The 26,818-nt window shown below is 34.6% G+C and overlaps 1 protein-coding gene and 1 long non-coding RNA gene across 11 annotated transcripts in view; one reads left to right on the forward strand and one right to left on the reverse strand.

The window, feature by feature from the left end:
- On the forward strand, nucleotides 1–26,401 carry LOC114395662 (MADS-box transcription factor 23-like). 9 transcript variants are annotated; one of them, XM_028357497.1, is made up of 10 exons: nucleotides 1–107; nucleotides 355–581; nucleotides 8,619–8,697; nucleotides 9,757–9,849; nucleotides 18,263–18,324; nucleotides 22,604–22,706; nucleotides 22,787–22,828; nucleotides 22,900–22,983; nucleotides 23,071–23,231; nucleotides 26,079–26,401. In XM_028357497.1, exons 2-10 carry the CDS (start codon nucleotides 400–402, stop codon nucleotides 26,140–26,142), a joined length of 870 nt encoding a protein of 289 aa, XP_028213298.1. In that variant the 5' UTR covers nucleotides 1–107; nucleotides 355–399; the 3' UTR covers nucleotides 26,143–26,401. The 9 variants fall into 9 exon arrangements, with proteins under 9 accessions (XP_028213298.1, XP_028213310.1, XP_028213304.1 ...); XM_028357509.1 differs by having other exon boundaries at nucleotides 22,900–22,941; XM_028357503.1 differs by having other exon boundaries at nucleotides 22,607–22,706.
- Nucleotides 8,915–26,818, reverse strand: part of LOC114395720 — a 21,047-nt gene continuing 3,143 nt past the window's right edge. Inside the window, exon 3 of one of the 2 annotated variants that reach the window (XR_003663090.1) lies at nucleotides 8,915–9,452. This is a non-coding gene — a long non-coding RNA (uncharacterized LOC114395720). Of the gene's footprint in view, nucleotides 9,453–19,392; nucleotides 20,652–26,818 lie in introns of those variants that run through there. The other variant, XR_003663092.1, reaches the window with a different exon arrangement.

Consider the following 26,818-nt stretch of genomic DNA (forward strand, 5'->3'; position numbering starts at 1 on the left):
ACCAGCCAAAAAAAGCGGTTTCATCACTTTCCTTATATAGCAGCTAGCTCGTGCTGCTGATGCGCATTCAGCCAGCGCTTTGTCTGTTATAATCAACGCGCTCCTCAGTAATCACTCTTTCTCTTTACTTTCTTCCCTCTTCACCGTTTTTTTTTTGTTTTTTTCTTTTTGAAATTCTCTCTGTTTTTCTCGGAAAATCAATTCTTCTTCTTCTTCTTTCTTCTTAACTACCGCATGTGGATCAACGCGTCTTCTACTTCGCTTTTGCAACAACCGCGTCTTCTTTTGATTTCGCTTTTTTTTTTCTTCGTCAAATTGAAGTTTCGTTTAATCGTTTCTCGATCTGTTTTGCAGCGAGTGAATTTCTGGTTCGGAAGGATCTGATTGTTAGGGTTTGGTATGGGGAGAGGTAAGATCGTGATAAGGAGGATCGACAATTCCACGAGCAGGCAAGTGACGTTCTCGAAGCGAAGGAACGGTTTGCTGAAGAAGGCGAAGGAGCTTGCGATCTTGTGCGATGCTGAAGTCGGAGTTATGATCTTCTCCAGCACCGGAAAACTCTACGATTTCGCCAGCTCCAGGTACTTGATTATTCACTCATCGATCTGTTTTTCTTTCTCTTTTCGTCAATTTTGACTTTCGAAATTTGTGCTATCGATGTTGAATGCTGTTTGCGTTGTGTTTGTTCATAACCGCGCATTATTACTTCGTTTCCGAAGATATTAGACACAAACTTTGCACTTGATGATTGCATATAATATTTGAAAATCCATTCCTATAGTGAATTAACTGAAACGATTAACGAAAGCACTTGGTTAGGTTAGGGACCAGTGGCGCTTTCTTTGAAACGGAGAAGGTTTAGAATTAGAAGAAGGATTGTGTCTGGTGCTTACTCGTACGGTTAGTAATATATAGCAGTAGCAGAAATGCACAATAGAGATAGTGCTATTGAATTCTACGGTTAGTGGCGAGTACTATTGGGTTTGGGTTCCCTTCTCTTTAGTTTTTCGCTGGAGATTATTATTAATATAAACGCGACAAGATAGTTAATTAATTAATATTATTGTAATAAAACCGCTTATTATTGGTTATTATATATACTATAGTAATAATTTCTCCTTATTTTCTTTTGTCTTAATTATGTAGTTCATAAAAAAAATAATCCTATCTAATTTGGAAGTTTGATTTAGAATATTTTTGTTAAGGTTTAAACTCAAATAATATTTAAATAATTTAATTTTAACTTCATCATATTTATTAATCGTATCCGATCCCTTGGTTATAATGTCTCCTTATGTCCTAAGGTACAAGACTCTTTAGTTGTGTTGAGTAAAGGAGTGGTGTTTTCTTCAAAGATGCCGTGGCTTTAGAAATTAGAACAGTTGTGTTGGATGAAAAGAATAGGTGCGTGGAGTGATCTTATTACTTTTGTGAAGTGCTGAAGAGGCCCACACTGATTGAATTGATGGAAACTTAAGTTTAGTTCTAAAACAATACAATAAGATTTTGTTTACTGTTATCGGCAAATGTTATTATAATTTGTTAACAAGAAGGATCAAACTTGGAATTTTTTCTTTCTTTTTTCTTTTTTAATCACTCAATCAATTTTATACTTTTTGTATTTTTATATATAAGATTCAATTATTTAATTCATCAAGTTTTAAAAAATAACTAATATAATTAATAATAATAAATTTATCTTAAATTTATAATTTTTTTAAAATTATCTTTGCCATTAGTGCTTCTTTCTACTCTTCTAATAGTTTATTAATACATTATATTTATTTTTTTAAAGAGAAATATTTCTGGTGTAAAAATAATTTATATAAGGAACATTATAGATTGAGTGTTATTAAAAAATATCATTTTAAATTTGAATCTTATAAATAAAAATGAAAGGAATGTCTCTGGAAGAAGACCGTAAGATGTTTATCAGTGAGATAAGGAATCCATCTTGTGAATCATATACAGCATGTTGGAAGTTGAATGAGCTATCGTGTTTAGTGTTGTGTAGGTTTGAGTTCCTAAAGCTATAAACTTGTATATATCTGGTGAACTGAGTCGTTTAGTGTGTTACATATTGAACTTTAGGTAAACGGCCAGTGTCATTCTATCCTCTGAAACTTGGTCATATTTGTATCTCCAAAGGAATTTTGAATAATAACAAATTATTTGTTATTTATACTTGCAAATAAGCTTGTCCCGGACAACCTTTCTATGCTTGGTTTAAATTTACCTTGAATATAGTGGAAAATCACCTATTAGTACGGGCAAGTTGGCTTCCATTTCCAAATATATCTGACTGGAACACGTGAATATAATTTTATTTTAGGTTTTTATCAGGTAAAGTAATCATATGTAAAGATTTTCCATATCTATACACATTATTTATTATACCCCTATTTCTCTCTCTCTTTTTTTTCCTCTTACTAAGTGTTAAATAATAGGAATATAGGATTGAGGTATTTACAAATAATTTATTTATTTATAATATATCAATACCAAAAAAAATTATTCCCAAGTATCTTACACCTCATTTTCCTCCTTTTTGTTTTTTCGTTTCACTCATTAAATATATTACTTTATTTATTTTTTACTTTTCTACCTTCCCATCTGGAAGGATATGTGAAAAAAATATTTATTTTTATGGATAGAAATGAAAATAGGCTTTTGAATAAGACTTTGTTTAAATAAGTATGAATAATTTAAAAATTCAAGGTTTAAATCTGACCTATTACTTATTATAGGATTTTTAGACTTAGTTTGTCATTTTTAAAATCTAACTTAACCTATTAATTACTTAATTAAAAGCCTATTTTATATATTAAAACTTTTACATAGGTTTGATGTATTAAATAGGTCAACGCGAAAGTTAAGTAAAATAAACTGTAAACTAAAAAATAGATAGGTTAGATTTTGGAATAAGAGTTGAGTCTAACTTGTTTCTATGATATTGAAATCTATTTTTGATGTCCAATATTATAATCTTCAAAATAATTTATTCAGAAGACTATTTTGTAATTTATAAATTATAATCATAAATAAATTTATAGATTTGATTTTTTGTGAATGTCAAACATGCATGCTTAAAATTCAAAATAATAAATAACAGTATATTATTTTAATGCATTATATTTATGTAATATAATAACAACACCAATAAAAAATGATCTAAAATGGGATATTTTTAATAAAAAAAATTTATAAAAGTCTTAACCAAAATTATTTTCTAAAAAAGTTTGATAGCCTAATTTGATATCGATGTAGACTAATTAAGTAATAATAACCGTCTTAACTATTTTCACTCCCCTTCTGTGGAAAAAAAAAAACACACTATTTCCATCCCTATGGATAACAATACCTGTGCAATTGCAAGTGGTTGGATGAATGGCTTGTAACCGGGGGTTTTGGGGCGAAAGCTAATGTGGAGCTACATTGCACATTCGCTCATTCGCTCATTTTATATGTCCACATGGTGTTGAGGTCGAGGGTTAGTGTCGCGCTTCTTCAATTTTGCTATCTTTGTTTTTCCAAAACTGATATAAAAAACCAACTTATTACATCAACACTTATCTCAAATTGACACAGGACGCGCGTCATATATATAGCTATTAATATAGAAGCAGAGTTGTGTAGGTATGGATCTTGTTGTGTCGGAATTTAACTAAATCCATTTACTTAACAACCTGATAAAAATATTTCAATTTGGATTAGGTTTGTATATTTTTTTTACCAAACTTAAACCAATCCAACCCGATCAATGACAGGTTGAATATTCTAAAATTTTAATTTCTAAAAGGTGTAAATAATACTAATAAACAAAAAATATACAAATAATTAAAAAATAAAGCAATATGTCAACGTGTTAAGTCATCGAGTTCGTGAGTTTAAAAATAAAAACTCATTGTCCAAACTAAAAGTTATTAGGTTTGAAGACGTCATGTTTGAAATGAGTTTGAAGTTTGAACAGAACAATTAATGTCAAAATCTGAATCAATGTGTTTGGGTTTATGGGTTATCCGAACTAAAAAAACATGCACTTCTATCTAGACGCTGAATGGAAACAATACTCACCATGTTTCTTAATTTATGGAAAAATTAAACTTTCTCAATATTTGAGATTCATGAGTAATTTGTGCTATTGTCACATGATTGTGAATTTGTCATTAGAAAAATTTTAAATTATCCTATAATATCTTCCTATGAACCCTTTTACTTCTATAGTAAGTAGAATAATACTAGAAACATATTCTTTAATATACATTTTTCTTATCACACTCGTTCTTTTTTATAAATAAATTAAATTTATTAAAAACTATAAAATTAAGAAAGAGATATAATCTATTAAATTGGAAAAAAATGTGCTAGAAAGAGTATCTTATGAAGTATACTTCTTTGGTAAGTATTGGTTGTGTTTTCCTTTTAAAAAAAGTATTGGATGTGTTTTATTTGTTTAAGATATTCCAAAATGTTTTATTTAATATTTTCTTTGTAAGATAATAAGAGGATTTGTAAGATGATTAGTTGAATAGCATTACTCTTGTCATTATTAGTGTGACAGCCTTGGACACTAAAGTTTTTCACTTATGCATTTATCAGATGTTTGAAATTGTTTGTGGATTGATAATATACAGATGTGTATAACATACACTATTTTTATTTTTATCATATCATATGTTACTTATCATTATTACACTTCTCTTTTCTTTTTCTCTTTCCCTCTCTTAGTATATGCTAGTATATTGAAGTGTTCATTGAATGACACCCACTTAATTTATGCCTAGGTTCTTTAGATGTTACACCATTAAATATCTTTATTTCCTCGTTCGTGAAGTTTCCATTCTTACGTTTACGTGACGTTCATTAGAGACTTCGGCTTAACTTTCTTAAATACAAAATTATGCATGGCTACGTTTGAAAGAAAAAAAAAACTAGATGATAAACCACTTTAGTCTTTGAATGATTTTATACTTCTATTGAATTGTGATTTTTCCACCTCACTTTATTTCAATTATGAATCTGTGGATTAGAATTCAAAAATATACTTCAAAATTATTTTATTTTTACTGTTTTCTGCATTGTCATTCTAAGTTAAATCATTTTAGCAAATAAACCCGCATCTAAATTTCTAACAGATAAATTATTCTGGTGGATAAATGTCAGTTAAATCTACAGCTTTTCTTCTTTCCTTTACGGGAAGTACTATTTTTCAAGACTTTTCTAGTACATCTTCTTATTTTGGGTAAGTTAATCTTAAAAATGAATAATGTGATAGGCCTAACTCAATCTCAAAAGTTAATTCAAGAGGTGAGGGTTATCCCTCAGTTGTATATTCTAATGTAAAATTACTTTTAGTCAATGTGAGACTTGAATTATTTTCAACACACCCTCTCATGCCTAGCACTTCTTGAGCTTGGGACGTTAACAACAACGTGATATTACTTTTCGTCGATGTGAGATTTGAATTATTTCCAACAATTAAATTAAAAAGTTTTTTCTGAACAAACTTATTTATATACACTTATAGAAAGAGAAAAACAAATTCTTATAATAAGTTAAAATAAGCTTCTCAACTTTAATTTATTTATAAAACTTCTCTCATCTAATTTCTCCAAGAGTTGAAATACATAAGTATTCATAAAGAAATATATCCAAATAGTCAAAATATATAAAAATTATATTTAGAATAAATGAATGGTAAATCACATATAGATGAAAGCTCAAATATTCCACATTTGGTTTTCAAAAAAGGAGATAGAATCATAAGACTCGTAAACAAAAATACACATAATGTATATATTTATAATATAAAAATATTCATATAGTATGCATATAATATTTTTTTTTTACACAATGTATATAATAACATATATTTTACGGTATTATATATACATTTTTGAAAGGGGCGGGGTCAGGTTTCACGGTTGAGCCTCTTGAATCTGCCCCTGATCTTAAACAATAAAGAATCTATAATTAAATTAAATAGCAATATAAACAATCTTACATAAAAAATTATACGATTTTTCTTAATTAAATTGCCATGTAAATTTTAATAATTATAATTTTAATATTCATGTAAGATTAAATAGTCAAAATTTACTCTTCATAATTATCATGTTACTTAATATAATAGTTCTTTATCAAGAATATATATATAATCAAATAAGTACTATACTAATTACTGAGGTTTTTGCATAAAAAAAAATACTGAGGTTTTGAATCAATTAAATAAAATTAATAATGCCAACAAAAGTTGATTTAGTTGATAAGAATTAGACTTATCTTACAAAAATGTGAATTTGAATAATTTTTTTATGGATACAAGGATATGATGGTGGACGATCTATAAGTACTCTTTTGAGTCATGAAACATCTTTTGACCCTAGTAAGTCCGTAAGACTTAGTTCGGCTAAACTTCAATGGAACAAAATGAAAATGCTTACATATTGTGTAAATTGATATGCTTGATGTATATATAATATAGATAGGAAGTTCTTTTGCCTCCCCAACCTGCGTAGAGAGACCACCAAATTTGGCCTTCTGGTATCCTTTAGAGATAAAGTGGTGGGCAAAAACCAATTCTTCCACCAAGGCCAAAGGTCTTATCATTTAGAAGTTTGTTCATATGAATTTTGAGGTAGGTAATCCTTTCTTGCCAAGATTAAGGGTGAAACCTTCATTGTTTCAAGAGTTGTGTACTCTATGGCAGAATGCCTTTATTGTCAAGTTATTGGGTAAGTCGATTGGTTTTCCCACGATGAAGGATCACATGATTATGGAAGACGAAAGTGGGATTCAAATTAATGGACATGGATAATGTATACCATATAGTTAAATTTGATATTAAATAAAACAAAAAAAGGTTGTGGCTGGTTGACCATAGATGTTGTTTGATCACTACTAGAGGTGATAGGACTATGGTTTGGATTTGCTTCCCGAGTCCTAACATGATTTGTTATGATGAAACTTTTCTTCTAGCTTTTTTTTATGGGAACCATTATTGGAAAACCAATCAAAGTGAATGTTTCTGAATGTGCAGTAAGGGCGATTTGCAAGAGTTTGTGTGGAGATTGATTTAGATAAACCTATTGTTGGCAAGGTACAAGTACGGTTGTTATGACTGGGTCTTTTGAAATTGTCGATCTTCTCCTGCTCCTGCCCCCGGGCAAGGAGCGTCGATTGAATCCTCATCATCCACCAGAATAGGAAGTGGTCCAGTTGATGGAGGTGCAATTAATTAAGCGAAAAACCAAGAGTATAATATAATAGTTGTTCCTACAGTTACGAAACATATTGGATGGTAGTATCTAAAAGAAAGGGTAAATGAAGGAATGGTTACAAAAAAGTGAAAACAAATAAAGACACGTTGGGGAAATCGAATTCAAACATCGATTTTTATTTTGTCGCAACCCTAGACTATAGTTACTAATCATAGTGTGCCAAATGTTTCAGCCAAAGCTAATCCAAAGTTTAAAGCTTTGGATGATGAAGATTTCCTTTTTAAGACTTGGCTATGGCATTCTCTGACTTTGAAAATTAGCTAGAATTGTATATCCCTCTCCACTCCATCGAAAAATTTGGGAGAACCTAACCTAGACATATTACACAAAGAAGGATGTTGTTGCTTGCTATAAAATCAAAAGAGGTATTTAATACTAGGCAGGGAAGCCTCTCGACGATAGACTACTACGAAACCTTAAATGGGTTATGGATTGAGTTGGACCAATACAAGAGTTTGAAGATGACATGTGACTCTGCTACATTGGTAGAGTTCACCGAGAAAAAATTTCTCATTGGCCTACATTTCAAGCTAATACATTATCCATTAAAGTGTGTATAGATACAAATTACGTTGGATATATTGTTGATAGAAAATCATCTCAAGGTACTGCATGTTTCTGAGAGGAAATTAGGTGAGATAGAAGATTCTCACTAAATCAAAAAGTTTTTCTACATTTCCCTTTAACTTGTGCAACAAAAATCAACCTTTCATGAAAAAAAAAAATGAAGGTAAAAATATTACGCTTCTAAGCAAGGCAAATATCTTTCGAAACATACTCAGTAAATTTTAGTAACTCAGTCTTGTTTAATAACATAATCCAATCCATTGTAAATTTGAACTTGGTAATTCTTTTAGTTATTTGACCATTGGCTTTGAAATCAACCCTCAGGGGTACTCGAAATTTGAACTTATTCATTCTAATTCTAATTATTTATTGATTAAAATTTATTAAAAATCATAAAAATTGTGAGTTTTACACTTTTTCAATGATTTTTTTGTAATTTTATAATTTTTAATATACATTAAGAGGAACTGTGTTTAAGAAGTGTTAGATAGTATTCCAAACACTCCTCCTATTAGATACTAAATAAGAGAGAGGTAGTAATTCTGAAGTTCCACACTAAAGACCGGATATAATTACTACATCAATTAAAGCATTCTATCCCCGAATCTTATTCCTAAGACCTGTGAACAACTTTATAATTGATAAAAGATTATTGAGGTATAAATATTTCTTCCTACAATCTGCATAGGATGAATCTAATTGCTTTCGCTGAATGTTACAGTCAACAGAGCACATATCTGACGCATTTCGATTTTGAATGACTTTTTCCAGCATGAAATCAGTAATGGACCGATACAGCAAATCAAAAGAAGAACCTTGTCAACTTGGGAGTTCAGCCTCTGAAATTAAGGTAGTTATTATAAATATCTTGCGCCAATATATGCATGGGAGTTTACAATCTACACATGAATTACTTAGGAGATATGTAATTCCATAGAACATTAGAAATGCCTGAATGTGAAAAAAGAAATGACTGCAAAAAATATCATTTGTAATGTAATATTTGCATCCTCAAGTTTTGTTAGTTAATTTTTTTTCCAGAGTATTGATGAATTAAGACACCACAATTTTCAAGTTCAAGAAAAAACTTTATTTTGGGGCAGCAGTCGAAAAATAAGCAAATCAATTTGGAGCACTTCCTCCCAGCCATTCTTTTCTGAAATTCAGGTTTCAGTAGACCATGGCAAACTCTTTGAAGGGGTAGAATGCAACAGAATGTTCTAAAATCTACCAACACCTACCTGACAAATTGAGAACCTAGCACCCAGTGTGTTTAGTAAAATAAAAGCAGGAACTTAACAGGATGTCTCAGTTCTACGTTGGCATGGTTATATACACCAAAAAAGTAAAATGTTTACCACTCTTATCTACAGATATCCATTTTGGCCAAAGCATAACACAATTAAAAAGCCATGATGCCAGTTAAGCACTCTGAAAGAAATGATATTTCAGTGACTTCCATTGCTGCCCTTCTTCTCGGATGAAACTCCACAACCAAAGGTAGGGTTGGGAAGTGCAGCTTGTAGAATGAAATACGAACATGGGTTGTGTGGATTGAAGCACTTCACTGGAAAGGCTTAGGTTTGCTTCCCCTCCACAAGCACCCTGATTACAAAATAAATATTGATTAGAATTACGTTACAGTTATACGGGCAGAGTTGGCTAGAAGAGATCCTAACCACCTTGATTCCAAAATAAATACAAGGATAATATAGGGAGAAAATAAGGGAGAATCAAATTAGATTTTTTTTTTTTTGAAGGCAGAATCAAATTAGATTTAATCTGATTTTGTTCTTAACTACCAACATGAAGCTTTTAAATCTAGAATATTTATTTGAAATTTGAAATAAAAGCACATACAGCTTTCAACGATCCACAATCCTCACACTCCAATGGTCCCTACGAGCAGGTAGTTTGGCTCTACTCGAAGGTGGAAGTTCAACCAACAACTAAGGAGGGGTTTGTTTCAAGTCGTGTTTCTTTCATTCCCAAGAATATGAGGGTGGGAATACATATACCCGTGTTTGCTACAAGGTTATGAAAATATATTCTTGGGTATGCTGTATTCCTAGGAAAGTTACCTCTTCATGTTTCAAGCAAATTTTGTTCCCATGAGGAGGGGTGGGTATCTCACATTCCCATGTCTACATGAGAATGAAAGTTATTTTCTACAATAAATACATATTCCTACTATACATTCTACTATATTTCTTTTTTACTTGTTTAATTTTTCTACAATTACATAATATTCCCGAGAATGCAAAATTATACCGTGAAACAAACACCTCCTAAGTTTGGTATCGTGAGTCTAGTGCAACACAGCATGTTACACCACAACCAGAAAGCTTGATGGAAAACAATCCGCTATGAGGGTCTGACCATATTTTCAAGGGTAATGATGAAGGTGTGTCAATCACTTAAATGACTCCACGTCATTTCATTCTCCTTACAAACCACACACCTCACTCAGTTTTAACAACCTTGTTCCTTGCGTCACAAAAGAGCCATAGTCAATTTGCTAGGGACAATTCAGTTCTCTTTAAATTTCATCCAACATTGTCTTAAAAATAATTTCATGAAGTCCTCTTGAAACGAACACTTGGGAAGGATGGCCTTTATGTGTTCAACAATCTCCTACATACACCATGAATGAACTCTCTACTATCTCAAGTAATTTTGTACCAAGTCTACATGTTTCAATTTCAAGTTTTGATACTGTAAACAATTATTAATTGTTCTTCCTAACTTGATGTTTCATCTTCTTTGAATAGCATATGACATTTTTTATTAGGTCATCCTAACAAAAGGGCACCTAAGATGGATCTCAAAGATTGTAATATCTCTTTACCTAATAAATTTGCACTTGAGTTTTGCTCTTCATGTTGCTTGGCAAGGCACATCACCTTACATCATCTGATTCTACAACTATTTAAAAATCCTCTCTTGAACTTATCTTTTGGAATTTGCGGGGAAACCTACCCCAATTAAGTCATCAAGTGATTATGTTTATTCCTCACATGTTGACACACGTATTATTGAACTTTTCATTTTAAAAAAAAATTAAACAATGTTTTCTCAATTCAAGAGTTGAGTTACAGCTTCACACAGATTGGGGAGGAGAGTTTCAACCTTACTCAAAATACCTAGAAAATCATAACTCATCTAAAAACTTATCTGATCACACATTCACACACATGCCACCAAATGGTTTCTGTTGAAATAAACCATAGACATAGTAGAGACAGAGCTCACTCTTTTAGCAAGCTAGTCTTCCATTTTGCTTTTGGGATCATGCATTCATTGTTGCTACCCATCTCATCAACAAGCTTTTCCTTCCTCTACACTCCAATTAAAATCACCCCCTATTTCATCAAGCTCTTTAATCAAGTTCTTGACTACAAATTCTTACGGTATAGAGAACATTTGTGGTCAGTGATCAACATAGCCTTCACCCTTAAGCCAAAGCTTGATGTGAGAAGCCCAAGTGTCATAGTTGGCCCCATCCAACTTGCCCATAGAGATTTTTGGGCAGGGACATAGCGTGTGTTCGGTTCTCTGGTAGACTTGCAGTAGCACGAATTCTGAGGCTGCTTCGCCGTAGAAGCATGGGTATTGTTGCTTCTCTAACATCCGGATTGCCCCTCTGATGATCCAAACATATACATAGTTGGTGAAAATAGGAGGGTCAGCCTTAGGAAGGGCAGAAGAAACCATGGGTCAACCCAAAAGAAATAGAGACAACCTGTAACAGTGAGAAACAAAGGGAAACTTCAAATGGTGCCCCGGAATGGGCAAAGAAAGCACAAAACGAGGTAGAACACAATGGGGCAAGCATGACAATGTTGACGGCAGCTAGAAAGAGTGGACAGTGGCACAGCAGTGGTGGCAAAGGAACGGCAGCACCAAAGCAGAGGAGAAAAAAAGCAATGCCAGAAAAAGAGCAGGACGGCGGCACTACCCAGAAACCAAAAATAAATAAAATTGATGCCAATATAATACAATATTCAGAAAGAAATAATTTTAGTAGAGAATATTTTTTTGGTTTCTGATCAACTAAACTTGACTGCTGATAGAAACAAAATAATGAAGTGGGCCTTGAGGAGAATTATAAGCCCCAGGTTTGGAGAGTTTACAAGAGGAAACATGGGAAGGGAATGAAAGATGATGAGCTGGCAAAAAGGGTGATGAGGAGCACGTGAAGTAGTTAGTATTTAGTGTGCGGAGGGAAGAGAGAATAATCACGATAGAATTTGAGATTGGGAGAGAGAAATGAGATCACCTTGAGGTGAGGGAAGCCGTTAGTGCTTTGGGTTGATAGCTATCACTATCAATACATTCTATCTTTGTTTTATCTGTAATTTGTCATTTCTTCCATCAATATAATTACAGATTGTCCATTCTTTTGCTGTGTTATTTTGTTATCTGTTATATAACCCATCAATTGGTCCGACCTACCGGATTTCAAATCGCTCTCTGTGACGGAGATTGTTCATGACAAGGATGGGTGACCGACTTGAAGCTTTGGAAACTCAGGTTGAAAACGTGACGACGCTGCAGGAGCTTGCTTTGCAAATGCAACAACATGCGCAGCAAATGCAACAGCAGAGTGTGATCATGACAGAATTAAGCAAACAGATGGGGAAGAAGACAGCGAGGCAGGAGGACTCTACGGGTGATTCATCACATAGTGAGTCTCGTCTTGTAGGGAAGAAGGTGAAGCTTCCACTGTTTGAAGGAGAGGACCCAGTAACGTGCATTACACGAGCTGAGATCTACTTTGATGTTTAAAATACATCGGAGGAGATGCGTGTGAAATTGGCGCGCCTAAGAATGGAAGGTTCAACCATTCACTGGTTCAATCTTTTGATGGAAACGGAGGACGAGTTATCGTGGGAGAAACTGAAACGAGCGTTGATCGCCTGTTACAGTGGGAGGCGGTTAGAGAATCCTTTTGAAGAATTGTCGACATTGAGACAAACAGGGAGTGTGGAAGAATTTGTCGAAGCGTTTGAACTCTTGTCGTCGCAGGTGGGACGACTCCCTGAGGAGCAGTACCTGGGGTACTTTATGAGTGGGTTGAAAGCTCAAATTCGAAGGAGAGTGAGAACCTTAAATCCTCAGAATCGTATGCAAATGATGAGGATGGCAAAGGATGTTGAGGACGAGCTGAAGGACGAGGACGATGATGGTGAAAGACGTTATGGGAAGAAGTCGGTGGGTTATCGTTTGGGTTGAAACGAATGGGGTGGGCAAGCGTCCAAATTCCGGAGCGGGTCAAATCAGGCCCACACAGATTCTACCCGATTCTCAAATTCGGGTTGGAACAACCCGGGGCAGAAAACGGGTTCAACTGCGTCAAACCTTATTTCCACTTCATCTTTGAGTTCGACAAGAAAGAAAGGTGAAAACGATCGTTGCATGCTAGTTTCAGAACGGTGGAAAGGAGTTCGGAGTATTCAAAATGATGAAATGGCAGAACAGCGAGCTAAGGGACTGTGTTTCAAATGTGGAGGAAAATTTCATCCCACTCTTCACAAATGTCCTGAACGTTCAATGTGTGTCCTCGTTTTGGGAGAAGGTGAAGGGGTGAATGAAGAAGGTGAGATTGTTTCCATCGAAACTGTGGAGACTGAGGAAGAAGACGAAGATGTAGAAGCTGAATGCAAAATTATTGGAGTGATGGGGAGTATGGGGGAATTTCACACGATGAAGATAGATGGAAAGATTGCCAGCATCAAAGTGGTGGTCTTAATTGATAGTGGAGCTAGCCATAACTTTATATCCCCAGAAATAACTACTGCTTTAGGGTTGCAAATTACCCCTATGGCAGCTAAAACGATCAGATTGGGAGATGGTCATAAGGTTCTTTCTAAAGGATTATGTGAGGGAGTTAGGATCAGTTTGGGTTCTCAAACATTTGTGGTTGATGCTTTAGTGCTGGAGTTGGGAGGTTTGGATGTGGTGTTAGGGGTATCATGGTTGAGTACTCTAGGGAAAGTGGTAGTGGACTGGAAGGATCTTTCTATGCAGTTTTTATATGAGGGAAAGATGATTAATCTGCAATCTCAAGGTAGGTTCCAAGGGAGACAAGGGTGCTTACAATCTTTCTTGGAGGACAAACACAGGAGAGGTGGTGAAGATTGGTGGTGGACTAATCATGATGAAGTAGAGGCAACATCAGAAGTTGGGCATGAGGAAGTGACTAAACTGTTGGGTCAATTTTTTGATGTGTTCCAAGAGAAAATAACACTGCCTCCTGAAAGAAAACAGGTGCATCAGATCAAGTTATTCCCAGAGCATGGTCCTATTAATGTGAGGCCATATAGATATCCACATCACCAAAAGGAAGAAATTGAAAAACAAGTGACAGAGTTGTTGATTGCGGGAGTGATTCGACCAAGCATGAGTGCTTTTTCTAGTCCAGTAATCTTAGTCAAGAAGAAAGATGGTTCATGGCGTATGTGTGTCGACTATAGAGCTTTGAACAAAGCTACTGTCCCAGATAAGTACCCCATCCCTATTGTCGATGAGTTGCTAGATGAGTTGTATGGGGCAACAATTTTTTCTAAGATAGATCTAAAATCTGGTTATCATCAGATTCGTGTCCATGAAAATGATGTTGAGAAAACTGCTTTTAGGACTCATAATGGGCACTATGAATACCTTGTTATGCCTTTTGGATTAATGAATGCTCCAGCCACGTTCCAAGCCACTATGAATGATATTTTTAGACCCTATCTTCGAAGCTTTGTGTTGGTATTCTTTGATGACATTTTTGTGTATAGTCGGAATGAAACTGAACACTTAGAGCACTTGAAGCAAGTGTTGACAGTTCTAAAATTGCATTGCTTTGTTGCTAATAAGGCAAAGTGCAAATTTGGATGTAAACAGATTGACTACCTAGGTCATATCATTTCTGGTGAGGGTGTAGCAGTAGATCCAGGGAAGATTAGGTGTATCATGGAGTGGCCTGAACCTAAGGATGTCAAAGGAGTACGTGGGTTTTTAGGTCTCACGAGTTATTACAGAAAATTTATCAAGGATTATGGTAAAATTGCTAAACCATTGACTGAAATGACTAAGAAGAATAACTTTATTTGGGGAAAAGATGCTCTGGAGGCTTTCAATCATCTGAAATAGATCATGACTACAGCTCCAGTACTAGTGTTACCTGATTTATCTATTCCGTTTGAAGTGGAATGTGATGCAGCGGGGAGAGGAATTGGTGCTGTTTTGATGCAGCAGAGGCAGCCTATAGCTTTTTTTAGCAAAGCTTTATCAGAGGGCAATTTAACAAAATCTGTGTATGAAAAGGAGCTCATGGCTTTAGTCTTAGCCATTCAACACTGGAGGCACTATCTGTTGGGCAGGCCCTTTGTGGTTTACACTGACCATAAAAGTTTGAAACATTTTTTACAACAAAGACTGACATCACCTGATCAACAGTGCTGGTTGGCCAAGCTTTTGGACTATCAATTTGAGGTCAAATACAAGCCGAGGTTAGAGAATAAGGCGGCAGATGCTCTGTCAAGGTGTCATGGTGACATGGAATTTTCTGCGTTGTTGTCTTATCCTACTTGGCTGGATGGAGAGAAGCTGTTGCAGGAAGTCAAGCAGGACACAATGCTTCAGAAGACAGTCAAAGAACTTCAAATGAATCCTGATTTGAAGGCTGGTTTTACTGTGCAGCAAGGTATTTTGTTTTATCAGGGTCGTTTGGTGTTGTCTCCTAATTCACCTTCTATTCCTCTGCTGCTGAAAGAGTTTCATGAGACACCTATGGGAGGTCATTCGGGGTTCTTGAGAACTTATAGAAGGTTAGCAGCTAATTTGTATTGGCCAGGAATGCAGAGACGGGTCAGGGACTTTGTGAGGGCATGCGATGTATGCCAGAGACAGAAATATGCAGCTACTTCACCTGGGGGATTGTTACAACCTTTGCCAATTCCCAATGCCATTTGGGAGGACCTTTCAATTGACATTATAACTGGTCTTCCAAAGTCTAGAGGGTTTGAAGCAGTTTTGGTAGTGGTTGATAGACTCTCAAAGTATAGTCACTTTTTATTATTGAAGCATCCTTACACGGCCAAATCTGTTGCTGAACTGTTTGTTAGGGAGGTTGTGCGCTTGCATGGGATTCCTATGAGCATCATCAATGACAGAGACCCTATATTTGTGAGTCACTTTTGGTCGGAGCTATTTAAGTTGCAAGGGACTCAGCTGAACATGAGTTCTGCTTATCATCCTGAGACGGATGGGCAAACTGAGGTTACTAATCGTTGTTTAGAGAGTTATTTGCGTTGTTTTGCCTCTGAACAACCGAAGACATGGTCGTATTGGATTCCATGGGCTGAATTTTGGTATAACACCACATTTCATGTATCTATAGGGAGGACACCTTTTGAGGTCGTATATGGTAGGCAACCACCAAGTATCATTCGTTTCCTAAGTAATGAGACTAAGGTGGCTGCAGTGGCATTGGAATTAAGTGAAAGAGACGAGGCTCTGAATCAGCTGAAGGCTCATTTGTGGAGAGCACAACAACAAATGAAAACATATGCAGATAAGAAGAGAAGGGAAGTGAAATTCAAAGTGGGTGAATGGGTCTTTCTCAAATTAAGACCTCACAGCAACAATCTGTGGTAAAAAGGATTAATGCCAAGCTTGTTGCACGGTTTTATGGCCCTTTCAAGATTATAACTCAGGTGGGGGAAGTTGCCTATAAGTTACAGTTACCAGAACAGTCTAAGATACATCCTGTTTTTCATGTCTCTTTATTGAAGAAAGCTATTGGAAATTATTCTGTGTTAGGAGAACTTCCCAAGGAATTAGAGGTTGGTCCTATTGATGACATATATCCAGAGAAGGTTATTGGCTCAAGGCTGATCACACAGGGGGGTGTCTCAATTCCTCAGAGCCTTATTCAATGGAAGAATAAGTCTAGTGAGGATGTTACTTGGGAAGACGATGCTGTCATATGAGGACAATTTCCAGATTTTAGCCTTGTGGACAAGGCTGGATTTAAGGAGGGTGGTATTTGATAGAAACAAAAATAATGAAGTGGGCCTTGAGGAGAATTATAAGCCCCAGGTTTGGAGAGTTTACAAGAGGAAACATGGGAAGGGAATGAAAGATGATGAGCTGGCAAAAAGGGTGATGAGGAGCACGTGAAGTAGTTAGTATTTAGTGTGCGGAGGGAAGAGAGAATAATCACGATAGAATTTGGGATTGGGAGAGAGAAATGAGATCACCTTGAGGTGAGGGAAGCCGTTAGTGCTTTGGGTTGATAGCTATCACTATCAATACATTCTATCTTTTTTTTATCTGTAATTTGTCATTTCTTCCATCAATATAATTACAGATTGTCCATTCTTTTGCTGTGTTATTTTGTTATCTGTTATATAACCCATCAACTGCTAAAGTAGTCCTTCCTTTTGCCAAGGTTTATAAGCTAAAGAAAACGAAGAGCCAATTCAAAACTATCAGTATTAACTATTAGATAATAAATGATTTAGTGTCAGCAGGTTACTACCACCTGCTAGTATGGTGGTTTCTTATGTTTGAGTAAGTTCACAATTGCTATTTCTTAGGATGAGTAGTTTCTATAAATTTTGTCTGCTGTACAGGACACTTATTTCTATTAGGATGGATAGTTTAGAGCAGTCAATATGAACTATTAGGATGGATGGTTTAGAGCAGTCAATATGAACTATTAGGATGGATAGTTTAGAGCAGTTAATATAAACTATTAGCTAAATAGAGAACACATTATAGTGCAGAAATTTTCACAAAAGTTCTTGAGTACTTCTACTATTGAAGATCATTGGGTTCTCTCTAGCAAAATACTATTCAAAAGAAGTAAAAAATCTGGGGGTTTTCAGCCAGATTCAGGGTCCTTTATACATAAGATCTAAGGGACTGGACCATGGTAAAATCACTTATGTCAATGTCTATTTTAAGCCCCAAGAATACATCATATACAACTTATCAGGTCCCAAAATCAAAAGTTGTAAAATTTCCAAAAGTTCAGAAATATTCATGCATGTGAATACATCATATACAACTTATCAGGTCCCAAAATCAAAAGTTGTAAAATTTCCAAAAGTTCAGAAATATTCATGCATGTGAATACATCATATACAACTTATCAGGTCCCAAAATCAAAAGTTGTAAAATTTCCAAAAGTTCAGAAATATTCATGCATGTGAATTGTACATTAAACAGTCTTTAAGCACTTCATAAGGTGACAAGTGGAAGATAAACTTATGTTGTTCCGTTCATACTTCATATTGTTTTGTATCATTTAAATAATTATGGGAGCCAAAAAAATTATGTCTGATAAAAGAATATATGTCTGGTGATTCCTCTTCCTCTAATATCTAATCACACCTTATTTTATTTCTTTCAATTTCTAGTTTTGGCAAAGGGAGGCAGCAATGTTAAGGCAACAATTACACAATTTGCAAGAAAGTCACCGGTACACCCTTATCAAAGCAACATATGCTTATCCTAAAGACAAGTTTAAGAGAACCATCAACATTAAAAAGAGCTCTTAATAGCAGTCTAGATTTATTAGCATATTTAAAATGTTATTATGATAGTCAAGTTTAGTTATTTGTATAGCTGTTAATAAGATTTGTGATTAAGAAGCTATTTTAGAAGATAATTACCCTAGTATTTTAGGACTGTAATTAATAAGTCACTAATGAGGTATTTGACACATTCAGCATTCTCAGTAATTTCTACTTTCCATATGAACATAAGAAAGCTATAGAGATCATAATGAGTAAACATGTTTTAGGGGTAATTTTCATGCAATACAGATTATAAAATTCTTTGACATGTGATGGGATTATGGGAACCAAAATCCAAATGGAAAAGAAATATACATTGATGGATAGTAGACAGTTATTATTGGGAGTATATAATCTTGCATTAGTTCTGTATTGAAAACTGCATAATGACAGTTATTCAAGGAAAATAACTGCACAAATAGAGTTGTGCAATTAGGCAACTGTGTTATTAATTGTAGTTTGTGAGTAGAGAATACACTACTCACAAAATACAAATTGTATTGTTGTTCTGTGTTCAATATTGTATTTTATTAGTTTATCGATTGGTGTTCTATCAACATTTATTACTTCCTAACCAGAACAGGATGCAAAATGGGACATTTATTTACGCAAAACAGTGATGCAAGAAAAGGAGGGTGTGAAATCAATTTGGCTACTGTACATCCTAGAGTATTTTCCTTCATTGAATTGCATGATCTACGAACATTGACTTTCATCTATTTTTTTATAAGTAGATTAAATATACAAAATATAAGTAAATATCAACTATTACATTATACACATGAATGTGTCATCTTTCTAAAATTAGGTATATACATTTATCCAGATTATATCACACGGCTTAACAGTCAGATTTATTAAATTAGTCTTCTATAAAGAGTTCATAAGTGGAGTAAGTGATTAAGAATAACTTCTGGAGTACGTGAATCCTTTCTATTATTATTACTACTATTATTATGAAATACATGGTCTAATAATTATAAAATAATTACATTGACTAACTTGAGCATCTCTTAAATTTTGTCAAATAAATATAATAATACACACAAAAAGTACTTTCTTGAGTATATATCCATTGTCCTATTTGTCTCTAACCTTTATAGTAGTTGATTTTGAATATGTGAGGAAATTTCTCTCACAGGCACCCTTTATTGCTTTCAAATAACACATATATACAATACAAAAGCTAGGTGAGAGACAGCTTGATAGGACAAGGCACACTGTTGTCTTCTGAACCAAGTAAAACAGAAAATCTATGCAACCATGCACTCAAAGATACACAAATTTAACACTCCCCCTCAAGCTAGAGCATATAAATCATATGCACCAAGCTTGGAACATATAGACTGAATCCTAGTTCCTCTTAAGGACTTAGTCAAAATATTTGTTGGCTGATCATTAGAATTAATGAACTCAGTGACAATCTCCTTGGACAATAGCTTCTCCCGAATAAAATGACAATCAATCTATATGTGTTTGGTCCTCTCATGGAAGACTAGGTTTGAAGCAATGTCAAGAGCGGCCTGATTATCACAGTATAACTTCATTTGCACCACTTCACAGAATTTCAACTCTTGGAGAAATTGTTTAATCCACATAAGTTCACATGTAACCATAGTCATAGATTAATATTCAGCCTCTGCACTGGATCGAACAACAACAGTTTGCTTCTTGCTTTTCCAAGAAATAATATTCCCTCCAATGGAAACACAATATCCTGATGTACATCTCTTATCCATAGGACAACCAGCCCAATCTGCATCACAATACCCAGATACTTGTGTGTTACCCTTGTCTTCATACAACAATCCTTGTCCAGGAGCTCTCTTTATATATCTAAGAATACGCATAACAGCATTCCAATGATCAACATGAGGATTTTACATAAATTGGCTAACCACTCCAACAGCAAAGGAAATATCAGGTCTTGTAATTGTGAGATAAATGAGTTTTACCACAAGTCTCCTATACCTCTCGGGGTCAGGATAAACTACACTCTGATCTGCCATGAGCTTCAGATTTGGATCCATAGGGCTATCAACAGGTCTACAATCTTGCATGCCTGTTTCCTCCAGAATATCAAGAGCATACTTTCTTTGAGAGATCACAACACCATCTCCTGATTGAGCCACCTCAATACTAAGGAAATACTTCAAATATCCCAGGTCTTTGGTCTAAAAATGGCTGAATAAGTGTTCCTTTAGCTGAACAATCTTAGTAGCATCATTTCCTGTAATCATTATATCATCAACATAAACTATTAGATAAATACACTTTTCAAGGGATGTATGACAATAAAAAACAGAATGATCAGCTTCACTTCGTTTCAACCCAATAAGTTGAACAATATGACTGAATTCATCAATAAAGGTTACAAAATATCAAAAACCAAAAGATGTAACACGACTTGACCCCCAAATATCAGAATGAATGGTAGAAAAAGCCGAGTTACATCTTTGTACAATTTGAGAAAATGATGACCTAACATGTTTTCCTAGTTGACAAGACTCACATTCTAAGAGTCGAAGATTCTTAAGACTAGAAACCATCATTTTCAGTTTTGGTAGACTTGGGAGACCTACACGATCATGCAAAAGTTTGGGTTTTGAGGTTGCAAAACAGGACATAGGAAAGTTGGATTCTAAGTAGTAAAGTCCTCGTGATTCACGTCCTTCTCCAATCAGTTGACCCGTGCCATGTTCTTGAATCACAAAAGAATTAGCATTAAAGGTTACTGAGCAATTTAATAAACGAGTTAACTGACTTAATGAGATTAGATTATAGGGATGTTGAGGAATAAACAATACAGAATTCAACTTCAACGAAGGAGACAACGAAACTTGACCACTTCCTTGAGACACAACTTTGGAACCATTAGCTACAGTGACAAAGTGAGGAATTTTTGGAAAAGAACTGTTACGGCCTCCCCCTCTCCCACGAGGTGCAACCATGACTGATGTTTCCACAACATCAGCGAGATTTTCATCCTTCAATACATGAGGCACACGAAGAAGTTTAGTGATGAGAGAGTCCATTGACGGAACTTGGTCTCTAGCAAGAACTTGATCACGCACATGATCAAAATCTGAGTGTAGGCTCCTCTAAGGACCATGTAAAACTTGTCCAGCTTTCTATTCACCTCTTTCAACGAATCAGCCACAAGAAACCTTTTCAGCTCTTCCACTATTGCTCGAGCTTTACCCATATGTGCAATCATGTCATGGCTGGTTTGCTTGAGAGCCGTAACTTTCATGGTTGCATCAAACATGCTTTGAATATCATTGGCAAAGATCTCTTGGGCCTTCTTCCAAAAGGAGCGACATGTTTTGAATCATCTAAGGATCTCCAAAACATCTGGCTCGACCGATTGTCATAGTACAGCACAATCAAGTTTCTCCCACCCAGGTCTCTTGTCGTTTGGAACAGCATCAGCACTTTTCTCCAAGTGGTCATGGTACCCTTGACCGAGAAACCACAGCTCCACTGAAGCAGACCAAGACAGATAATTTTTCCAGTTTAGTTTTGTAGTTGTGATGGTTGGGGTTCCAGAAAAGGAGAACACAGGGCCGGAAGAAGCCATTTCAGATCAAAATACGAAACCCTAATGGAGAAAAAGAACAGGAAGCACAAGACTGACACGTTCCAAGTGTCAAAACTGAAAAACGAAGGCTGAAACACACTCAGGGAAGACCGACGAACCGATTGATGTTGGTCCGGCGTGATTCCGGCAATGGGAGGGCGACGCGTGGCTATCACATGCCGGAATTGGCACTGGCTAGTGGCAGCACGTGGCGGATCTTCTGGCCACGCGACTTGCAAGGGTGAGTCGCGCTCCTCAAGACACACTCAACCCAGGTCTCGCTGGAGAAAATGACGACTGGAGACGGCGGTGGACGGACGGCGGTCGTTACCCGCTCTGATGCCAAGTTGATTTTGAATATGTGAGGAAATTTCTCTCACAGGCACCCTTTATTGCTTTCAAATAACACATATATACAATACAAAAGCTAGGTGAGAGACAGCTTGATAGGACATGACACACTGCTGTCTTCTGAACCAAGTAAAAAAGAAAATCTAAGCAACCATGCACTCAAAGATACACATAAATTTAACAATAGTGAACTATCAATTATTAAGGTTTGAAATTTCCAATACACACATTTTACTTCTTGTTTGATGTAGCAGGAAAATGATGGGGGAAGAACTGTCAGGCTTGACAGTCAAAGAATTACAAAATTTGGAGAACCAATTAGAAATTAGCCTTCATGGTGTCCGAATGAAAAAGGTTTGTATTTACTATAAAAAATGCAGTGCTCAAATTTGAAGAAAAAGATATAATAGTTAACATAATATTGGCATATGCAGGATCAACTTTTAATGGGTGAAATACAAGAGCTAAATCGAAAGGTCAGTCTTTAAACAGAAAAACTAATAATCTTAATATTTATTAATTAAAATATTGCTTTTATTTTCTGCAGGGAAACCTCATACACCAAGAAAATGTGGAACTGTATAAGAAGGTAAACCTAATTTGTCAAGAAAACATGGAATTGAAAAAGAAGGTAGTGGTTTGGATGGCAGATCAAACCTAATTAGGACAACCTTGTTTTCTGTTTATCCTGAACTTTAAGAGAGTTTTACTAACTCAGGTCTATGGAACACAAGATGATAACGAAACAAACAGAGATTCTGTTCTGACAAATGGTCTAGGCATAGGAGAGGATTTGCAAGTGCCTGTGAATCTCCAGCTAAGCCAGCCACAGCAACAGCAACAACACTACAAGGCATCTTCAGGAACTACAAAATTGGGGTATGAGCTTTCGATCATTTAATTGGTAGGCCAATATTTATGATGCAAAAGCATTGATATCAGATTTGTTTTGATTGTTGCAGCAGATTGCAATTGCATTGATCCATATACAGGATGTGTGTGTTTCACAATTGCTATCAAGAAAAATGGACTCAGATTTAAACCTCGATGTCTTCGTATAAATGTTGTGGCATATAGACCACAGACTAATTGGCTTAAAGATTTTAATTTGAAATTATTAGAAAAAGTAAAAGCAACCCTAGCATGTATGTAAGAAACAATGAAGCATCTTATGAGAAACTAAGACTCAAATCAAGGAAGAAATTCTTCAAACCGCACAAATGTGTGATTCATTTTACTTGTTTTATTGTGTTAAAATTATTACTGGACTTCAAATGGGTGGAAGCTGTCACATTAAAGCAACCATGATGTGAGTAATACAGATATAAAATCATTGCAATCAAGTGTATATGGATTCCAGCAGAACAAATATAATACTGCTGTGAAATAAATCTAAACGCCTATGCAAGAAAAACAATAATTACAATGCATCCATGTATAAACTCAAGCCCTCAACCAAATTTTCACTTATAGTTCATAAATGAATGGTTAATATCACCCCACAAAGGAAAAGAAGAAAAAAAATAGAACTGCATTAATGCGTTAAAAAAGGAATCTAATGCGTTAAAAAATAGAACTGCATTAATGCGTTAAAAAAAATAGAACTGCATTAATGCGTTAAAAAATAGAACTGCATTAATGCATTTTAAAACAGACTTTTAGTTACAACCATGACTATTGAGAATCAGAACTAAAACCATCATTATAGTCTACGTCTTACAAACAATTAAATGAACATAATTATCTTAACTGAGCACTTGTTTTTTAAATAAGAAAACGCAAAAAAAAAATATTAATATTGGAAAGAGCACTACCAATAGACAAGCAAACTTCCGTGGGTATAGCTATGATGGAAGTCAGACCTCCACAGCCACAACACGAAATTATTATTGTAAAGCACTGCAGAGTGCAGACATGGTATCAAAACATGTATATGACCAAATAGTATATAGTCTGATCCTTGCCACTTCTATTCTTCTAAATAGAAGTTGAATTTGAAGTTTGAACACAATGTAGGTAAGTCTGTACATTGCCCATGGTTCAAGCTCAAAGGACTCTTACAAAAGGGGACATATTCAATAAATAATCATTCATGAATCTTAATCTAACAGCGGCAGAGTTAGGCTTCAATAGTTATGAAGTCTTTTCAAAATAAGTCAAGAAGGGCAAAAAAAACAATAGCTCTCTAAAATGATTGTCAGAGCAACTAAATTACTGAGCTTCAACATATATAACAGTAAAAAAAAAAAATCAAGTAACTCAATTCAATAAAAGAATTTAGTACAAGATATCTTTTTCCTATCAATATGAGAAAGAATCTAACTTTGCTCATATCTAAAATCCAACAAAATTAGATCATTTAGATGCAAATCATCACTTCATGCTTGTAGAGAAAACTAAGAGAATGAACAATTTTAAGGTATATCAGTGGCAAACTTGATTATACCTATCAGCAATAGTTAAGAATCAAAATAGAGAAAAATTAAGGAAAGAGCTTTGCAGTTCTCTTTTCAATTCAATAAAGAAAAATCAGAAATTGTATAAGTTGTGAGCTTGATACTAAATTTAGGAAGTTCAGCTATTGTATATAATAACAAAGTATTATTTATATGACAATTCTAAATATATTTTTCATTGGAAATAACATATTAAGATGCCAACTTTCAAGGAAATGCACATTAACAAGGGGATGTAAGCGGCAGAAAAATACAAACACAAAACAGACTGTTTGAACACTAATTATTCACTATTCACATTCATAAAAATGAAAAATATTTTAATCTAGAACTTGGTTATAAGTAGAAAATATATGCATATTTTCATATCATATCATATATCATATATAATATACAGAGAAACAAATTTCATTATGATAATTCCCTTTAACAATTTTACAACCTCAGCTTGGTGTTTAAACATTGTTTCTTCACAGTAGTGCTCTTAATATGAGTATAGAATGATTAAAATGGTGGTAGTGATGAATTCATGTACGATTGAACAAGTAAAAATTTGAAAGTAAATTGTGATTAAATTGAACTGAATGATGCAAGATTCAAGCTAGAATGATAGACTATAATCTTGGCGGCTTGATGTAATTTTACTTCTCATGATATATTTGATTGTGTTTTCATTGTGGGTTCTATAATGGGACACAATTTGCTGCAACAAAGAGAGAATGTAAGCCAACAAGCTAAATACTTGTAGTCCTAAGGATACTGTTTGCTTTAACTGAGAGATAATATGATTTATGGGCCTAGTGCCAATGGTATAAATGATGGAATACCGTTTGTTGCAACAAAAAGATAATGTAGCCTATGTGCAAATACCATGATTAGATATCAAATGAGACATGCCCTCTAACATGTCAAATGCATGATATATGCCATAACCAGTAGAGATTGTTTCCTCATTTTTGTATTGATATAGTTCTTCATATGTAACCACTACAAATTCACAGTATGAGTTGTACAGAAAATTGATAACACTAGCTTTGAGTTATATTTATGACCATGAATGAGTTGCCTCAAGGAGAAGCATTGACTTTAAAAAGTTATATAGCTTGTACCTTATATTTCTTTCCTCTCTTTGTTACCTTAAATTCATATTTAAATGTGAAAACTTATGTGATGCTTGCTTGCTTCTACTTCCTATCCACTTTATTTATCAGGCTCTCATTTAGTCTCCATGACTCACCCCATTTTCTTTCCCTATTCTTCAAATACATAGGTTGCCAAGAAGATTTTTACTGGGATTTGTAGGTTTGCCAAGGAGTTCTCTCATATTTTGGTAGGATTCTATTTTTAGAGGCAACTACTAATTGTTGACTTCAACATGATGGAGCTATAGGTATAGGATTTCTCCTTTTCTTTTTGGATTGTAGTTGGTCAGTCAGAGTTAGTACATTATAGCTGCTATCTTTTGAGAACTCATGATAATCATTGTATGAGAATGATGCAAGACTTGGGTGATAGAATCTAGTACATTTAGTTGTGTGATTGGCAAGAATTTGTTATTTGAGACATTGAAAATAAAGGGGAAACTTTGTCAAATTTCTAATAGCTCTTTGATTAAGTAGTGTGTGTGTGTGTGTGAACATAGTGTGATCTATCATTATTCATTAAGCTTGCCAGACTAAAGGTTAAAGGAATGGGTCAAATAGTATATGTAGGGAACAACCTTTCCTCCATGAGCTAACGTTTGATGTTGAGTTAGGCCAAAACTCAAATTCTAAGATATTTTTTATTGAACCACAAGCAGTTCTATCATGGTTATTTTAGAAATTTGTAATTGATCAAGGAAAACAATAACAGACTATTTGATATTGCTCTCTTTGAACTCACCTTACACCCTTTCACTAGTTTTCACAGTTAAAGCATTCAATGGTCTTGAAAACATCTTTTAAAAAATATTGGCTTCAAGTTAAAAATATCCACCAATATTTTCCCAAAATCAAAATTAATTGTTGT

The sequence above is a fragment of the Glycine soja genome, chromosome 2 (assembly GCF_004193775.1).
Source record: "Glycine soja cultivar W05 chromosome 2, ASM419377v2, whole genome shotgun sequence".
Taxonomy (NCBI): Eukaryota; Viridiplantae; Streptophyta; class Magnoliopsida; order Fabales; family Fabaceae; genus Glycine; species Glycine soja.